General features: G+C 43.8%; 1 protein-coding gene across 2 annotated transcripts in view; it reads left to right on the top strand.

Annotated features, from left to right (window-relative positions):
• The first annotated feature begins 263 nt into the window (after positions 1–263).
• The window catches only part of appl1.S (adaptor protein, phosphotyrosine interacting with PH domain and leucine zipper 1 S homeolog), a 29,719-nt gene continuing 15,210 nt past the window's right edge, over positions 264–14,772 (top strand). Inside the window, exons 1-9 of one of the 2 annotated variants that reach the window (XM_018241190.2) lie at positions 264–470; positions 2,088–2,186; positions 4,213–4,272; positions 5,551–5,622; positions 5,853–5,940; positions 6,094–6,135; positions 7,959–8,017; positions 8,112–8,258; positions 8,956–9,038. In XM_018241190.2, coding sequence (XP_018096679.1) covers positions 417–470; positions 2,088–2,186; positions 4,213–4,272; positions 5,551–5,622; positions 5,853–5,940; positions 6,094–6,135; positions 7,959–8,017; positions 8,112–8,258; positions 8,956–9,038 — 704 coding nt within the window. In that variant the 5' untranslated portion in view covers positions 264–416. The remainder of the gene's footprint in view (positions 471–2,087; positions 2,187–4,212; positions 4,273–5,550; positions 5,623–5,852; positions 5,941–6,093; positions 6,136–7,958; positions 8,018–8,111; positions 8,259–8,955; positions 9,039–14,772) is intronic. The other variant, XM_018241189.2, reaches the window with a different exon arrangement.

Below are 14,772 nucleotides of genomic sequence, written 5' to 3'. Positions count from 1 at the left end.
GGGAGTTCTGAGGTACAGAGAGAAGCTGGGGTTGAGGAGCTTTGGAGAAGGTGCAGGGAGTTTACAGGTAAGAGGTAGAGTTGGGGTAGAGGATCAGTGCAGAAGCTGCAGGGAGTACAAGGCAAGTCCAGAGTGCAGCAGTCGGGGCCACTCAGGGCCAATGTTCCTCGCACTTTCCTCTCAGCGTCATGTTGACAACTTCCTGCCTGCCCCGCCCCGTAGCAACTATACACAGACAGACTGCTTAGCCGACCAATAAGAGGTTTCCGATTGTGAGGAACGGCGCGACCGAGCCAATGAGAAGAGGCTGTGAGAGAGTGTAGGCGGGATGTCCGCTGGCTGGGCGCTGCTGTAGGGTTCTCGGTTGTGTAGAGTCTCCGCTTGTTCCGCTGCTCCCCGGCCCAGAAACCCGCGCCATGCTCGGTACTGACAAGCTGCCCATTGAGGAGACGCTGGAGGACAGTCCTCAGGTACCGAGTGTCAGGGCGGGGCTTGTTGGCTTGTTACCGGCAGCGAGAGGGTTACTGAGAGGGGTAGAGGTGGGGCCCGGGGTGCAGGGGGCGGGGACTTGGAGCTGGTGCGGAACGTCATGAGGCGGGGGGTTAATACCTGACAGTACAGGGGGCGGGATTAGGGGATTGTGGGAGGAGTCAGTGTTGCACAGGTCACTCAGCTGCTGCAGAAGCTCTTGTCTGGCTCAGCCTGGTTATTAGACTTGTAGGGAGTTGCTGCAAGTTATAGTTCGTTACCAGTAAAGTCTGACTCTTGAGGGGCAGTGATTGGAGTCAGGAGACATCACATAAATACTCCTGTCATTTTACTGATTTGGGGAATGAAAACTCTCTGCTACTGCTGCAGAAGCTCTTGTGATACAGGACAGTCTGCTGCTAAACTGGGAATATTCAGTGGCTTGTGTTTCTTGTTATTCCTCTTACAGTGGGGTCGGCGACTCCCAGACATTATGATAAAAGACAAAATAAATAAAAGCAAAGAATGATCTGATTTTCTCTTTTGGCAAGTAGAATCGGTCTCTATAAAGAGTAATTATTCCTTTCTCTCTATTGGGAGTATCCGCGACCCCCTGGGCTTTATAGAAAGTTCCCACTGGGCCCAGAATAAACCCAGTGCCCAATCACATCCACCGATTTCTATGATGTCACAGTTCACGTATGACCCAAACCTGCTCATATTTACTTTGTTCATTGTGCAAAATGCAGTTTTGGGTGGAGTTTCTAGAAACCATCAGGCTGCGCAGGCCTCATATTCTCTTTCTTACAAACAAAACCCAGACACAACCTGCAACCAAAGTCCTTATAATTCAGAAGCCCTTCATTTTGCAGTTTGGCCAATCTGGTTGCTAATGTCCAAATTCCCCTAGCAACCATGGGTTGATTTAAATAAGAGACTGGAATATGAATAGGAGAGGCCTGAATAGAAAGATGAGAAATAAAAAAATTGGCAATAACAATACATTTGTAGCCTTACAGAGCATTTGTTTTTAGATGGGGTCAGTGACCCCCATTTGAAAACTGGAAAGAGTCAGAAGACGAAGGCAAATAATTCAAAAACTATAAAAAAAAAATAATGACCAGTTGAAAAGTTGCTTATAATTGGTCATTCTATAACATACTAAAAGTTAACTTAAAGGTGAACTGCCCCTTTAAATTTCTGCTATTGGGCCCTTATGAGCAGAAGTGCTAAATGGAATATTAAATGGGGGAGACTTATATGGCTGTGTATGGGCTGCTGGGGGAGTCCTGCTTCTGTGACAATATCACAAGTATCTTGCAGTAGCTATTGGCCAGTGTATGGGGCCCCTGGGAGGGACTAACTGACCTGTATATGGGCAAAAATCAGCAGGTTTATTTAAAATTATTTAAAACCCCATCAGACAAGGACTTCATCCCTTCTGTGTCCCGTCAGATTGTTCCCAATGTACCAGCCGACTCTTTATTAAAAGTATCTACTGTATCTGCCATTACTGCTGCTGGCACAGCGCGGGGCAATACAACTGGTTCCGACTTTCCTGTCAAAGTCCGAAGACGATGAACCTTTCATCTTACATTTCTTTTCCTTGTTCTTTCCAGACCAGGTCCCTGCTGGGGGTGTTTGAGGAAGATGCCGCTGCCATTTCCAGTTACAGTAACAAACTGTTTCACGCCATGCGCAGGATTTATGATGCCCAGGTACCCGATACATTGTATATATTGTCCAACACTTCTCTTCTCTGCACTGCTGCTTCTGACTCCTGATACAACTTCCCAATATCCATTCATTCCTCATTCTCACTGGGTTTATAGTTCTGTGTAACTGTCATTGTGTCTGTCCCTTTCTCTGCACTGCTGCTTCTGACTCCTGATACAACTTCCCAATATCCATTCATTCCTCATTCTCACTGGGTTTATAGTTCTGTGTAACTGTCATTGTGTCTGTCCCTTTCTCTTCTCTGCACTGCTGCTTCTGACTCCTGATACAACTTCCCAATATCCATTCATTCCTCATTCTCACTGGGTTTATAGTTCTGTGTAACTGTCATTGTGTCTGTCCCTTTCTCTGCACTGCTGCCTCTGACTCCTGATACAACTTCCCAATATCCATTCATTCCTCATTCTCACTGGGTTTATAGTTCTGTGTAACTGTCATTGTGTCTGTCCCTTTCTCTGCACTGCTGCCTCTGACTCCTGATACAACTTCCCAATATCCATTCATTCCTCATTCTCACTGGGTTTATAGTTCTGTGTAACTGTCATTGTGTCTGTCCCTTTCTCTGCACTGCTGCTTCTGACTCCTGATACAACTTCCCAATATCCATTCATTCCTCATTCTCACTGGGTTTATAGTTCTGTGTAACTGTCATTGTGTCTGTCCCCTTCTCTGCACTGCTGCCTCTGACTCCTGATACAACTTCCCAATATCCATTCATTCCTCATTCTCACTGGGTTTATAGTTCTGTGTAACTGTCATTGTGTCTGTCCCTTTCTCTTCTCTGCACTGCTGCTTCTGACTCCTGATACAACTTCCCAATATCCATTCATTCCTCATTCTCACTGGGTTTATAGTTCTGTGTAACTGTCATTGTGTCTGTCCCTTTCTCTGCACTGCTGCTTCTGACTCCTGATACAACTTCCCAATATCCATTCATTCCTCATTCTCACTGGGTTTATAGTTCTGTGTAACTGTCATTGTGTCTGTCCCTTTCTCTTCTCTGCACTGCTGCTTCTGACTCCTGATACAACTTCCCAATATCCATTCATTCCTCATTCTCACTGGGTTTATAGTTCTGTGTAACTGTCATTGTGTCTGTCCCTTTCTCTTCTCTGCACTGCTGCCTCTGACTCCTGATACAACTTCCCAATATCCATTCATTCCTCATTCTCACTGGGTTTATAGTTCTGTGTAACTGTCATTGTGTCTGTCCCTTTCTCTTCTCTGCACTGCTGCTTCTGACTCCTGATACAACTTCCCAATATCCATTCATTCCTCATTCTCACTGGGTTTATAGTTCTGTGTAACTGTCATTGTGTCTGTCCCTTTCTCTGCACTGCTGCTTCTGACTCCTGATACAACTTCCCAATATCCATTCATTCCTCATTCTCACTGGGTTTATAGTTCTGTGTAACTGTCATTGTGTCTGTCCCCTTCTCTGCACTGCTGCCTCTGACTCTAGAAACAATGTAGCAGAAGTCAGACTTTCATGCTTTTTATCAGTTTTCTCAGTCAGTTAACTTCTGCTACATTGTTTCAGGAGTCAGAACAAGTGTAGTCTATACAAGGGCACACAGGGAGACTGAAACCTGTGAATTAACTGAGGAGAAACAAAACATCACATGACTAGTATTGTGGTTAACCCAAGTGACTAATGTCTAGCTGTATAGACTTCTCTATTCAGGACTGACCGGTCTGTGCAGAGATCTAATTTCTAGATGCCGACTCTCAAGTTGAATTATAACTCTTAACCTCCCGCCCCTCGGAGTTGTAGTTCAGCAAGAGCTGAAAAGCCAAAGGTTTGTCACATGACAAAGTAACAGTGTTCAGTTTCATATAGAATGTTTCAAGGATTGGCAGCCCCTGGCACATGCATATAAGGTCGGTGGTGAAGGGGATACTGGGAGTTGTAGTTTCACAGCTGCCTTGAGTGTAAGTTGTTGCCCTACGGAGTGAAAAATGTCATAAAATCATTCTCTGATTCCTTCTTTTTTGGTTTATTATCAGAATGAATTAAGCGCTGCCACCCACCTGACCTCCAAACTCCTGAAAGAATATGAGAAACAGGTAAGTACCGGCATTTAGCTTCCTGGTCTCTTGTTTTTCTCTTATCCAGGGTATCGGCTTTATTGTTAATTGATGACTCTTATGAATCAATACGTTTCTCTTTAAAGGGTCAGTGATTGAAATTAATATATTCTTAGTATATTAAATGGGGATCTGTGAATTTTATGTGCAGGAGATGTCACAGTGCCCATTACTTTGTGCCGTCGCTGTAACAGACATCCCTTTAATTGCCCTGTATTAACTGTCAGTCTCCCTGCAGAGCAAGATGACAGTTCAGCTGCTTCTTGTAATGTAATATTGCTGCCTCTTTGTACTATACAATACACGAGTGATACTCAGAGTTCCCTGTATAAGTCAGCCTGCAGCCTTGTGTCTTTATATGGTCACAGAACAACCCCTCAGTGACTTCTAATATCCTTATCATTTACAGTAGGGGGTACATTATCCCTTATAATACACGAGTGATACTCAGAGTTCCCTGTATAAGTCAGCCTGCAGCCTTGTGTCTTTATATGGTCACAGAACAACCCCTCAGTGACTTCTAATATCCTTATCATTTACAGTAGGGGGTACATTATCCCTTATAATACACGAGTGATACTCAGAGTTCCCTGTATAACTCAGCCTGCAGCCTTGTGCCTTTATATGGTCACAGAACAATCCCTCAGTGACTTCTAATATCCTTATCATTTACAGTAGGGGGTACATTATCCCTTATAATACATGAGTGATACTCAGAGTTCCCTGTATAACTCAGCCTGCAGCCTTGTGCCTTTATATGGTCACAGAACAACCCCTCAGTGACTTCTAATATCCTTATCATTTACAGTAGGGGGTACATTATCCCTTATAATACATGAGTGATACTCAGAGTTCCCTGTATAAGTCAGCCTGCAGCCTTGTGCCTTTATATGGTCACAGAACAACCCCTCAGTGACTTCTAATATCCTTATCATTTACAGTAGGGGGTACATTATCCCTTATAATACATGAGTGATACTCAGAGTTCCCTGTATCAGTCAGCCTGCAGCCTTGTGCCTTTATATGGTCACAGAACAACCCCTCAGTGATTTCTAATATCCTTATCATTTACAGTAGGGGGTACATTATCCCTTATAATACATGAGTGATACTCACAGTTCCCTGTATAACTCAGCCTGCAGCCTTATAATTAAAGGGGTGCACTGGTGTTTATCATGGTCATTGTGATTAGACATTGCACAGGTCGCAGCTAATTATGAGACAGTTTTGCTGTTAATTGTTGCTGTTGTCTCCCAGAGGTTTCCACTAGGTGGCGATGATGAGGTTATGACTTCAACACTACAGCAGTTTTCCAAAGTGATTGATGAAGTAAGTCCTGTGTTTATGTTCTGGCCCCTCCGCTGTCCCTTTTCACTAATGTTGGGGTCACAGACCCTCCCTGTCATTATGAACTTGTTGTTTGGACCCCTCCACAGGAACAAACATTTAAAAACCAAAAAGTACTATTTACAATTCCATTTTGATTCTCGATGGGTGTAAAATGGTGTGTGTGTAATACACGGGTTATTGCCTTCACTCTCTTTTGTTTTACCCAATAGCTGAGCTCGTGCCAGGCCGTTCTCTCCACCCAATTGGCCGACGCCATGATGTTCTCTATTGGCCAATTCAAAGAAAGGGATTTGAAAGGTGAGTTCGTTGCTCGAGACCTTCCAGGCCTAGATCTGTAGCGCTGGATTGTAACAAACCTTCTCAATAATAAGTCATTCCAGCTCTATAAAGAATAAAGGACAACAACAATATTACTGAGTGGTTAAACCTTGTTGTTTCCTTTTCTTTCAGAAATATTAACACTAAAAGAAGTTTTCCAAATTGCCAGTAACGGTAGGTGCGGTGCCGCTGATGTCAATGGAATTCAGTGAATGGGATTTGCTTTTGTCAAAGGTGTTTAAATTCCTAATTGAAATGGAATTGCAGGTAGTGGATACAGGGTGTAGCTTCCCAGCAGATATGGCAGAGGAAGCAAAAAGTCAAGCAAATGCGCTACTAAAATAAACCGTCAGCCAATTATTAATTACACATTAATTAAAAATACAAAAACATTTATTAAGACGACCAAAAAGCCTGACTCTTTTCATGCCTATTGGGGCACTTACTCATCAATTAAAAAAATAGCTAAAAGTACAAAAACATTTTTTAGGACGAGACAAAAAAGCCTGACTCGTTTCATGCCTGTTGGGGCACTTACTCATCAATTAAAAAAATAGCTAAAAGTACAAAAACATTTATTAGGACGAGACAAAAAAGCCTGACTCGTTTCATGCCTATTGGGGCACTTTATCATCAATTAAAAAAAATAGTTAAAAGTACAAAAACATTTTTCAGGACGAGACAAAAAAGCCTGATGCGTTTCATGCCTGTTGGGGCACTTACACATTAATTAAAAATACAGAAACATTTATTAGGATGAGACAAAAAAGCATGACTCGTTTCATGCCTATTGGGGAACTTACTCATCAATTAAAAATAGTTAAAAATACAAAAACATTTTAGGACATGAGATAAAAAAAGCCTGGCGCGTTTCATGCCTGTTGGGACACTTACTCATCAATCAAAAATAGTTAAAAGTAAAAAACATTTATTAGGACATGAGACAAAAAAGCCTGACACGTTTTGCGCCTGTTGGGGCACTGTCAGTCAAAGTAGTTTAAAGTATTAAAAAAATAGCTAAAAGTACAAAAACATTTTTTAGGACGTGACAAAAAAGCCTGACTCGTTTCATGCCTATTGGGACACTTAATCATAAATTAAAAAAATAGTTAAAAGTACAAAAACATTTTTTAGGACGAGACAAAAAAGCCTGACTCGTTTCATGCCTGTTGGGGCACTTACTCATCAATTAAAAAAAATAGCTAAAAGTACAAAAACATTTTTTAGGACGAGACAAAAAAGCCTGACTCGTTTCATGCCTGTTGGGGCACTTACTCATCAATTAAAAAAAATAGCTAAAAGTACAAAAACATTTTTTAGGACGAGACAAAAAAGCCTGATGTGTTTCATGCCTGTTGGGGCACTTACACATTAATTAAAAATACAAAAACATTTATTAGGACGAGACCAAAAAGCCTGACACATTTCATGCCTGTTGGGGAACTTACTCATCAATTAAAAATAGTTAAAAATACAAAAACATTTATTAGGACATGAGACATAAAAAAGGCTGACGCGTTTCATGCCTGTTGGGACACTTACTCATCAATCAAAAATAGTTAAAAATACAAAAACATTTATTAGGACATGAGACAAAAAAGCCTGGCGCGTTTCATGCCTGTTCGGGCACTGTCAGTCAAAGTAGTTTTTGTTCTTTAACTATTGTTGATTAATGAGCAAGTGCCCCAACAGGCACCAAACGCATCAGGCTTTTTTTTTTGTTTCATGTCCTAATAAATGTTTTTTACTTTTAACTATTTTTGATAGATTTTTGGAAAACCCACATTATGTTGCTAAAAATCACTTTCAGTAGACTCAAGCAGATGCGCTTAGTGCATTGATAGTTGTTTTTTAGTGGAGGGTGGGAAGTACCTGCAATGCATGCTGGGAGAACATAAAACTGCGCGAATATAAAACACAGCGCTGCAGTATATTCGGCAAGGGCGACTGAAATAACCATCTCACCGGGTTCTTAATGAATCTTCTTCTCTGCCCAGATCACGACGTCGCCATCAACAGGTACAGCCGACTCTCCAAGCGCAGAGAGAATGAAAAGGTTAATGGCGTTCCTTACGCTTCTGATCCCGTCTCTGGGGGTGAGTTCTAGATCGGACCTCCTCTCGGTACCAACCGTGTTCCTTCATTCCTAGACCAAGTTCGAGGCCACGGAAGACGTTTACACGGCCCGGAAGAAGCAGCACCAGACCATGATGCATTATTTCTGCGCATTGAACACCATTCAGTACAAGAAGAAAATCGCCATATTGGAGCCGTTGCTAGGATACATGCAAGCGCAGGTGATTGGCTTATTATTGGGGGGCACTAGTGCGAGTCATGGGATAAAAGAATGGGCGATACATTCTTGTTTTGAAAGAGCATTTGTCGCATATCAATACCTTATGCAAGAAAAGCAACATGGCAGCTCCTTATTATTGATATAACTAGTATAAACCCCTCCCAGCACAAATATGTCTCAGCAGCTATTCCTGACAGTATTTACACCTCACGGGACAGGCAGTGCTTAGACAATTCATATCGGATGCATTTTGGTTTGTTGCGGTAACTGAAGGGCCAGTAATGTGGGTAACGTGTGCTTGGGGATTTTTTGTTTGGTACAGGTATGGGTTCCATTATCTGGAAACACCTTAGTGCTTTAGCACACGGGCAGATTCGGGCCTGACGACTAATCGCCTCTTCTGCGGGGCGACAATCTCCCCAAACTGCTATAATGAGTAAACGCCAGCGACGATGCACTTGCGGCACTTCGATTTTCGAAGTTGCCCAAAGTTTCCTCGTGAGGCAGCTTCGGGCGACTTCAAAAATCAAAGCGTCGCAAGTACAGAAGCACAAAACATCATGTACAACATTTCTACCTACTTTTTTGGTCAGGCTTTAGTTCTCCTTTAAGCATTGGAGAGAAGTCACTAATGCAGGGGGAATACGAGCCCTAGGAACCCAGATCCAATGCTGTTGTGTTCATCTCCTCCTGCACAGATCAACTTCTTCAAAATGGGCTCAGAAAACCTGAACAGTCAGCTGGAAGAGTTCCTGAGCAACATTAGTAGCAGCGTGCAGAGGTGAGTATATGCAGTTACCAGGGCAACCACACTGATCTGCCGAGCTTCTCCAGTGAGGCCCTTTCCTGCAAGTCCTACAGGGTCTGAGGGTTCCTCTGCCCATCAGTTAAACTGTATTACTGAGTCTGCCCATTACTCTTACATTTTATAGGTAATGCATTGGGCCATTCCACAACACAAGGATTCCCTTCTCTCAGTATTTGCTCTTCCTCATATCAGAGCTGTGGAGTGGCTTTTGGTACAGATCAAACTGGTGACTCCCCAGCACCCACGTTTGTAGCTATACCTCTATATTTTTTTTTTTGTAACTTATATTTTATTGACAGTTTTAAAAGTTTTACAAAGCTCAAAACATCACAATAGATATTGATTGCAGATTAATACAGCGAATCGAAAAGGGAATAACCTTGAGCTAGGGCCGTTATGGCCAGCTACCAAAGCTATGTCAATAAGCAAAAAGCGCTCGCATGTCCCGAAGGGCAGGCGAGATAGGAATTATACAAACAAGAAGAACAGCAATAAGAAAATATACATCTAAAAGAAAGTACAACAGTGATGAGTCAAATGGTAGCACTGTGGGTTCAGGTTCGAGCTATAGTAGCGGAGAGGGTGTAGGGAGAAGCTGAGGGAAAATGTAAGGAAGGTCAGAAATGGTCTCAGAAAAACTTAGTGGGGCAGGGCGGGCACCATCCCCCGAAGGTCCCAAACGGACCAAATTTTGAGAAATTGTTCCATCTTATGCTGGAGATGGGCTATGTTAGCCTCGAAAGACCGGTTGCAGTTCACCCTGTTGATAATCTCAGTCAGTGTGGGAATCGTCTGGCTTTTCCATTTAGCCGCAATGGCTAACCGAGTGGCAGTCAATATCTGGTTTACAAGGGCCTGCCCACTTCTCTGAATCCCTGGCAAGGGTTTGCCCAGCAAAAACGTTGTCGGGTCTAACGGCACTGGTCGGGAGAGCAACGAGCAGAGAAGGTCTTGGACTGCTTTCCAGAGGGGCAGTATAAATGGACAATCCCAAAAAATATGTAACTGGGAACCTTGGACACCACAATTTCTCCAGCAGAGAGGAGAGTGATCAGGGAAAAGCTTGTGAAGTCTTTCTGGGGTATAGTACCAGAACGTTAAGATCTTGTAAATATGCTCCTTCTGCCGTATACATGACACCATATGTGCCGCATTGTCCCAGATTCTGGACCAGTCGGAATCAGTGAGCGGTCGTGGAAGAACTAGGTCCCATCTATCCATATATTTATGACGATGCTGCGATGGAGTTTGGGGGGCAGTGAGCAGCAAGTAGATTCTAGAGATAAGACCTCTTTGTGGTAGACCAGTGGCTGCCAGAACCTCAAAAGCTGTGGGCCGAGTCCCAACCGTCGACTGTGCAAGGGAATCCACAAAGTGACGGAGTTGAAAGTATTCAAAGAATCTGATTCTCACAGACGAATCTTTGTCTTGAATAGTTTGTAAAGGAAGCATCTTGTGAGTAAGTGGGTGGAGAATGTCCCGTACAGTGAAACAGGAAAATTTCGACCACCGTAAATAGAACGCTGGGTCCATGCCTGGCTGGAAAACAGGGTTCCTCAGGAACGTGGTCAGTAATGGCTTGGGTGAAATCAGATTATGTTTATGCCTGGTGGCGAGCCAGATCGAATGTAGGTGCCTAGTCGCCGAAAGCACTGTGGGAGGGCATCTGATAACGGTAGTGGGGCACCAAAAAAGTGCATTTAAATGAAAGTCTCGTGCCATCACATTCTCAATGTGGCCCCATGTCGTAGGAGAATCCCAAAGCGACCAGGCCAAAAGTTGCCTAAGGTGGGCGGCCTCGTAATATTTCCGTATGTTAGGGGCCCCCAAACCCCCTCGACAACGCGTCGACATCAGGACCGATGAGGCCACTCTATGGCTCCGATTCGCCCAGACAAAACCATGAAACAGGGACTGTATTTCCTTAAGTGTTGAGGGTGGAACAGCAACCGGGAGAGTCTCAAACAGATAAAGGTATTTGGGTAGCACACTCATTTTGATAGCGGCCACCCTGCCCAACCAAGATATAGAGTAGTGAGACCATTTCAACAACTGAGTTTTAGTCTGCTGTATAAGAGGCTTAAAATTAAGGTCATACAAGTGAGAATAAGCCGCAGATAAATGGGTACCAAGGTATAATAAGGAATCCCTCTTCCATCTATAATTAAAAGCAGTCTGCAATGACTCCAGTTCACCCGATGCAAGGTGTAAGGGTAAAGCTTCAGTTTTGTCCAAATTGAGTTTGTAGCCAGATATTGCACTATACCTCGTTAATAAGTTGTGAAGGTTAGGGAGTGAAACAAATGGATTTGACAACGTGAGTAGGACATCGTCCGCGAATAGAGCTATTTTATACTGCGAGGAGCCAACCGTAACCCCCGAAACGTCCGGGTGGTTCCGTATGGCTGCCGCCAGAGGCTCAATACTTAGGGCATACAAAAGGGGGGAAAGGGGGCAACCCTGTCGCGTTCCATTAAAAATGGGTATTGGCTTTCGCGACTGGCCAGGAAGTTTGAGGAAAGTGAGAGGGGTGCTATACAAATTATTAAGAGCACTGAGATAAGGGCCAGAGAGGTTAAGGTGTCCTAGTAAAGAGAACAGGTATGTCCAATTAAGCCTATCGAATGCCTTCTCGGCATCCAAGCTTAAAATTACTGATTTGACCTGAGTCCTCTGGAGGATCTCAATCAAATCTATGGTGCGTCTGGTATTGTCACCAGCCTGCCTACCCAGTATAAAGCCTACTTGGTCTCTATTAATAAGTCGCGGTAAGATGGGTGCAAGACGGTTAGCCAATATTTTAGAAAATAGCTTCAGGTCAGAATTTAACAAAGCAATGGGCCTATAATTCGAGCATTGTGCGGGATCCTTTCCCTCCTTAGGTATGAGGGAGAGGTGGGATGTCAAGGTGGTGTTGGGGATGGCAGTCCCTTGTAAGTACAAGTTGAAAAGTTTCAGCAAATAGGGATTCAATATATGCTGAAACAGTTTGTAGTATTTATAAGGGAGGCCGTCGGGGCCAGGAGTTTTCCCAGTGGGCATTTGTTTGAGAGTATAGGATAATTCTTCCGCAGTAATAGCGGCATTGAGCACGGCCAGGTCGTCAACCGAAAACTTAGGAAGATCAAGGGAAGCCAGAAAGTCAGTTATTAATGCCCTATGGTGGCCTACTTGTGGAAACGGTGGAGGTAGATTATAAAGCTTGCAGTAAAAATCATGGAATGCGGAGCCAATTTGTTCGGGGTCGTAAGTCAAACATCCTGAAGAGAGCCTAACAGAAGTTATTCTAGTTTTGGCTTGTTGGTCCCTCAATTTCCTAGTCAACAGAGTATGCTGTTTGTCAGCTTTGTCATAAAACATTTGTCTAGTCCATATAATGGCCTTTTCCGCCTGTCTATGTTTCAAGGTGGCTAGTTCTTTTCGCAAGAAACTAAGTTGATGTAATAAGGAGTCAGTACCCAGTATATTATATTGAGTCTCTGTATCTCTGAGTTTCCTATGTAGGGCGAAGTAAGTTTTAGCCATAGATTTCTTTTTGTGGGCAGTTAACGCAATGAGGTGGCCTCTTATTGTAGCCTTGTGGGCCTCCCAAAGAGTAGCGATGGATTCAACAGAGCCCTCATTAATCTCAAAATATTCCTTCAGTCGTCCCTCAATTTGTGTAAAGGCCGTGGAGTCATGTAACAGCGTCTCATTCAGTCGCCAATGGGACTCACGGAGGGGGGGTTTAGAAAGATCTAAGGTCAAAAGTATGGGCGCATGATCGGACCAGGAGATAGGCAATATCTCCGCTGTGAATCGCAAATTAAGAGAAAAATGCGAAACAAAGAAATAATCAATGCGTGTGTGAATCTTGTGTACTGGGGAGTAGAAGGTAAATTGCCTATCTCTAGGATGTTTAATGCGCCAGGTGTCATACAAATGGGCTTGTCTCATGGTTTGACGGAACAACTTGGACAAATTGTGTGTTGCCTGAAGTGTGGCTGGTTGGGATCTATCCAGCACCTGAGAGAACGCTAGGTTGAAGTCCCCCCCTACTATAACATATTGGGGAGTATGTTGTTGTGCTTTAGCAATGACCCGTTTAAGAAAGTGAATTTGGCGCTTGTTAGGAGCATAGACATTAAGAAGGAGGACCTGAGTACCAGCATATGTTCCTGTTAGCAACAAATAATGACCTTTCGGATCAGGAAGGACCTGGTCGACCGAGAAGGGACAGTCCTTGTGAATAAGGATGGCTACACCGGCCTTTTTGAAAGGGCCTGAGGAATAGTAGGCCGTAGGATAATATTTAGAGCGAAGGCCAAAGGGACTATCCTTAGGGAAGTGTGTTTCCTGGATAAACGCTATATCGGCCCGGGAATCTCTAAGTTCCTTTAGAGTCAAATATCTCTTTTGTATGCTATTAAGGCCTTTAACGTTAATAGAAATGAACTTAGCCATGGGAGAACAATTTGAGGAATATTAAGATAAAGTGTGGCTTAGTTGTCAAGGCCATCGACAGGTGCGGTCGACCAGAGTCCCCAACCGATCCATACAACAACATATAAGGCACAAGATACTTAGGTAAACTGAGCTCCCTACATGTCAATTCAAAATAGACCCAAGAGAACATATGAGGTGAACCTGGAAAGGGGAAATGAACCCAAAACAGTAAAATAGCAGCAATAAACATAAAATAGATAATAGATAAAAGAACAGCATGTAATAAAAGAACAAAAAGCAAAAGGAAAAAAATAGTTATTCCAAACTCTCCTGAGCTCTATCAGGTATAACGATAACTGTGGTGAAAAAAGGTCAGATGTAACAATGGCAGTGACGAAAAGTCTACGGCCAAGGAGGAACAATCAGGTACCTCCGGTGAGGGTGGGTAAACAACTGTGATGCCAAGGATCGCCGCACTCGATGGAACACAAGAGAGTAGTCGACAAACCATGGTGTTCACGGAAACCTCGTGGGTTGGATCGAGCCAGTCATGGGTCAAGATGGCCACGTAACACAAAATAAACCCAGCAAAAAATCCTCAAGGAATCTGCGGAGGCGATGGGCTCAAGGCCAGTGGTGGCAAAACATTTTGACGCTGAATCGTAAGCCATTGGGGTTCAAAAGTAACCACCGGCTTCTCCCTTGGGCTGGGATGAGCTGGCGAGGGCATATCCTTAGGTGGCAGACCAAGTGCCTTTAAGAACCTAGCACCATTTTGAGGATTCTGCAAAGTGTAGGTGTGACCCGCCCGATTAACCACCAGCTTAAATGGGAAGCCCCATCTGTAGGGTATGCCAAGATCTCGGAGCTTTTGCGTAACAGGCCTCATTTCTCTTCGTTTAGTTAAAGTGATGGGAGAGAGGTCCGTAAAAATCTGTACTTTATGATTGCGAAATTCCACTGTATTGGCCGCTCTCGTTTTCGTTAGAATAAGCTCCTTAGCTTGATAGTAGTGGAAGCATGTGACTATGTCACGCGGAGGTTTAGGTGGAAGTGGTTTCGGGCCTAGGGAGCGGTGAGCCCTGTCAAATCTCCACATATCGGTTGGAGTGTCTGGGCAGATGTGGGTACATAGGTCGGTGAGGTAGCCCGGTATATCAGTCGGTGGTACATCTTCCGGGATGCCCCTGAACCTCAGGTTTTGTCTGCGGGATCTATTTTCTAGATCCTCGCACATGTCCCGCAATAGGTACACTTCCCCTTTAAGGGCGGCATTTTCCTC

The sequence above is a fragment of the Xenopus laevis genome, chromosome 4S, assembly GCF_017654675.1.
Source record: "Xenopus laevis strain J_2021 chromosome 4S, Xenopus_laevis_v10.1, whole genome shotgun sequence".
NCBI lineage: Eukaryota > Metazoa > Chordata > Amphibia > Anura > Pipidae > Xenopus > Xenopus laevis.
This window is presented reverse-complemented; position numbering and strand designations above follow the sequence as displayed.